This window comes from Oryza glaberrima, chromosome 12 (genome assembly GCF_000147395.1).
Source record: "Oryza glaberrima chromosome 12, OglaRS2, whole genome shotgun sequence".
NCBI classification, from domain to species: domain Eukaryota; kingdom Viridiplantae; phylum Streptophyta; class Magnoliopsida; order Poales; family Poaceae; genus Oryza; species Oryza glaberrima.
Window position 1 is genome coordinate 17,784,140 of NC_068337.1, and position 3,254 is coordinate 17,787,393.

The 3,254-nt window shown below is 46.3% G+C and overlaps 1 protein-coding gene across 1 annotated transcript; it reads right to left on the reverse strand.

Moving 5' to 3' along the window:
* Positions 1–382: 382 nt before the first annotated feature.
* Positions 383–1,952, reverse strand: LOC127756742 (uncharacterized protein At4g06744-like). The gene has a single exon (XM_052282119.1). The coding sequence runs from the start codon at positions 1,912–1,914 to the stop codon at positions 604–606; it is 1,311 nt and encodes a 436-aa protein (XP_052138079.1). The 5' UTR covers positions 1,915–1,952; the 3' UTR covers positions 383–603.
* Positions 1,953–3,254: the final 1,302 nt, after the last annotated feature.

Here is a 3,254-nt window from a genome sequence, read left to right on the forward strand (position 1 = left end):
ATAATAAGGATTTTCAATTTTAACTACAAGATTATGAATGGCAAATAGAGGACCAACTATGCGACCTATAAATGGCTTTCCGGAGAAAATGTAATCTAGAGTTTGTGCTTATGTAGAAAACAGAGTAACTCTGTTCCATGCCTGAGGTACTTGTAATAAAACAGAGTGACTCTGTTTCAGTCTTGGAAAAGAAGAATGCCAGTTCACGTCGAAAACAGAGGAAACTGGTTGAACAAAAAGTCTTTTAAAATATCGTACAGTACATGATATGCTCAGCCTCATGTTCCCAATGCCACCGATATTTTGATGCATTACATGATTCTATTTTGATACATGACATAAACTTTATAAACATGTTGGGCAGGGCACACACCAAACTTTAGTAATCACCAATGATTTTCACATAGTACAGGTACACAAGAGTACACAAGGTGAGATCTAGACGTGACAGCCATAGCTAGCCACACGTGCAGAGAAAACAAACCACAATGACGACTCACGAGTACACCAAACGAACACAAGAATACAAGAGCAAATACCATCGAGACGCTAGCTTCTAGCTGTCCCCTACTGCATGCACGCACGCCGCGCCGTGGCGCCGGCTCACTCGTGCAGGGTGGCGTACGTCACGTAACTGGTGTAGTCCTTTGCCACCCTGTCCGCCGGCGCCGGGGCGTCGACAGCTGCGGCGGGGCACGCCACGTGGGTGGCGCTTGCCGCCGGGCACGTCTTCGGCTGGCTGAGGAACGAAGCGCACTCCGCCGGCCGCCGCTGGTTGGCGAAACCCGGAATGCAGTTGTTCTTGACGTTGAGGACGCCGTCCTTGATCAGCGACAAGCACGACGGACCGACCGACGTGAAGTAGTTGCTCGACAGCGTGAGGTTGGCGAGGCGGCCGGCCGGGCCGGCGGCGAGCTTGCAGAGCGCGTTGGGGATCTCTCCGTAGAGGCGGTTGCCGCCCAGGTTGAGCTGCTCGACGCTGGTGAGGCATGAGAAGGAGGAGGGGATCAGGCCGGTGAGCTGATTCATGCCGGCGTCGATCACTGCCGCATTGATGAGCATGCCGAGCTCGTGCGGGAGGCAGCCCGAGAGCTTGTTTTTCCGGAGAAGCACCTCCTGGAGAGTGTCTTGCAAGTGCGAGATTGATGGCGGGATTGGCCCAGTGAGCTTGTTGTTGGCGAGGGCGAGGTAGCTTAACTTGGAGAAGCCGAGGTTTGATGGAAGTGGTCCGGATAGATTATTGTAGTTCAGGAGAAGCGCCTTAGCATCCGTTGCACCAGGAATGATTCCTCCATTCTTCGTACCTCCAGTTCCCAAGTGAAATGTAAAATTTAGAGTAGCAGTTAAGCACTGCGGTTTGCCAATGCCCCCGGTAAATCCTACACCTCCGTCAACGCCAATAGGAGGAGGCATAGGAGCTCGTTTTTTGACATCATTAATAATATTGAACTCGTACATGTACGGGAGGCTGGCAAGCCTGGGGATTTCGCCACCGAAATTGTTTGAAGCAGCATGGAAAAACGCAATCTCAGGGAGCTGGTCGACGAAACCTTTTAGCTTTGGCGCGCTCATCCTGTAGCCGTTCAAAATGACAGCCGTGAGTGTGAGCACCTTATCTTTGCCCAGCGTCGTGCAGTAAAACCCGATGTACGTCTTCTCGCCGCAGATGTCATTGCCGGTCCAGGTGGCGGTGATGTTCTTGGGGTCCGCCGTGACGGTTCTCTTGAAGCGCTGGATCACGAGGTACGCGCGGTAGAGCTGCTCGTTTGGGAAATCCCCTGGCTTGATGTCTAGATAATGCTGCTGGCCGGTCTTGAACTCTTCTGACTGAGCAAGATCTGCCGCTGTCAACATAATGAAGGAGCACAGCAATAGAAGGAAGCGGATGTCGAGCAACCTATGGTGGCTACCCATGTCAAGCTAGTTGTAGATTACTCTATGTTTCTTTCAGTGGAGGTAATGGAGGGAAAACAGAGCTTCATAACTGTATATATAGACATACCCTCTTCTGAAATAGTGAAATACCTCCTCCATCCTTAAAAACCTAATCTAATTAAGTGGACATACGTACACATCCTAACCTAATACTCCCTCCATTCCAAAATGTAGCTATTTCTAGCACAGTGTCTTGTCCCAAAATGAAGCTATTTCTTCATCTACCTCCTCCTCTCAACCAATCACAACCATTATTTTTCACCTACTTTCTCTTTTCAACCAATGACACACTTCCTTCAATCATTCTCACCTACTTTCTTAATACACGTGTCAACCTCAAAAATGTTTTCATTTTGGGATGGAGGAAGTATTCTAAAGCTGGCAGGCGTTCCTGCAAGCTGATTGGTCGATTCGTCCCCTTTACTTTGGTTGACACGTGTCCCCGAGCGCGTCACGAGTTCGCGCGACGCCCTCCTCCTCGATTCTTCGTTTTTCCGTGCGTAAACACTCGTGTAGTCATGCGCCTCAGGCTCCCTGTTGGGCCGTGCAACTAGCGTGGGCCTAACCTGCCTCGAGATACATGGGGATATTGGGATGATGGGAGCCACTGCCAGGTGCTGTGGCGTAAACAAACGTATGGCACATCAAGCTGATCGGCCGGTAGTTTGCCCAATCAATTCAATGACACGTGGCAAAAATATCGTGCAGAGGAAGTGCTAAAAAATCCAGTATAGAGGAACAAAAGAACTATCTAGATAAATTCATGCCTTTCTACCAGTTCACAGATGCAAAATTGGAAGGGAAAAAAAGAAGTCTTTCCAGAATGCCTGGCAAGCTAGGCCCACGGATCCTATCCTGCGAGTCAAACGAGCCCACGGCACTGTAGCAGTAACATATCAGTGACAAATCTAATCATATTAGTCATATGCAGTTATAACTTTAAGTTTCGATTAATTTTATAATTATTTATAATACACTACAAAAATATTGCTTTCTCTGTTTCAAGTTATAAGACGTTTTGACTTGGGTGAAAGTCAAAACTACTTTAAATTTGACTAAATTTGTAGAAAAAAGTAATAACATTTTCAATCCAAGATAAATTTATTATGAAAATATATTTAATTATTGATTTCATGAAAATAATTTAGTATTATAAATATTACTATATTTATCTATAAACATAGTTAAATTTGAAACAGTTTAAATTAAACCAAAGTCAAAACGTCTTATAACCTGAAACGGATATACCACTGTCATTTTCAAAAGCTAATTCAACCACAGAAAGTATGGCACGCTAGATTAAAAAATAAAACAATATA

Excerpts from the sequence above, each read along its gene's own strand:
- LOC127756742 (XM_052282119.1), bottom strand. The coding sequence starts at position 1,914 with ATGGGTAGCCACCATAGGTTGCTCGACATCCGCTTCCTTCTATTGCTG.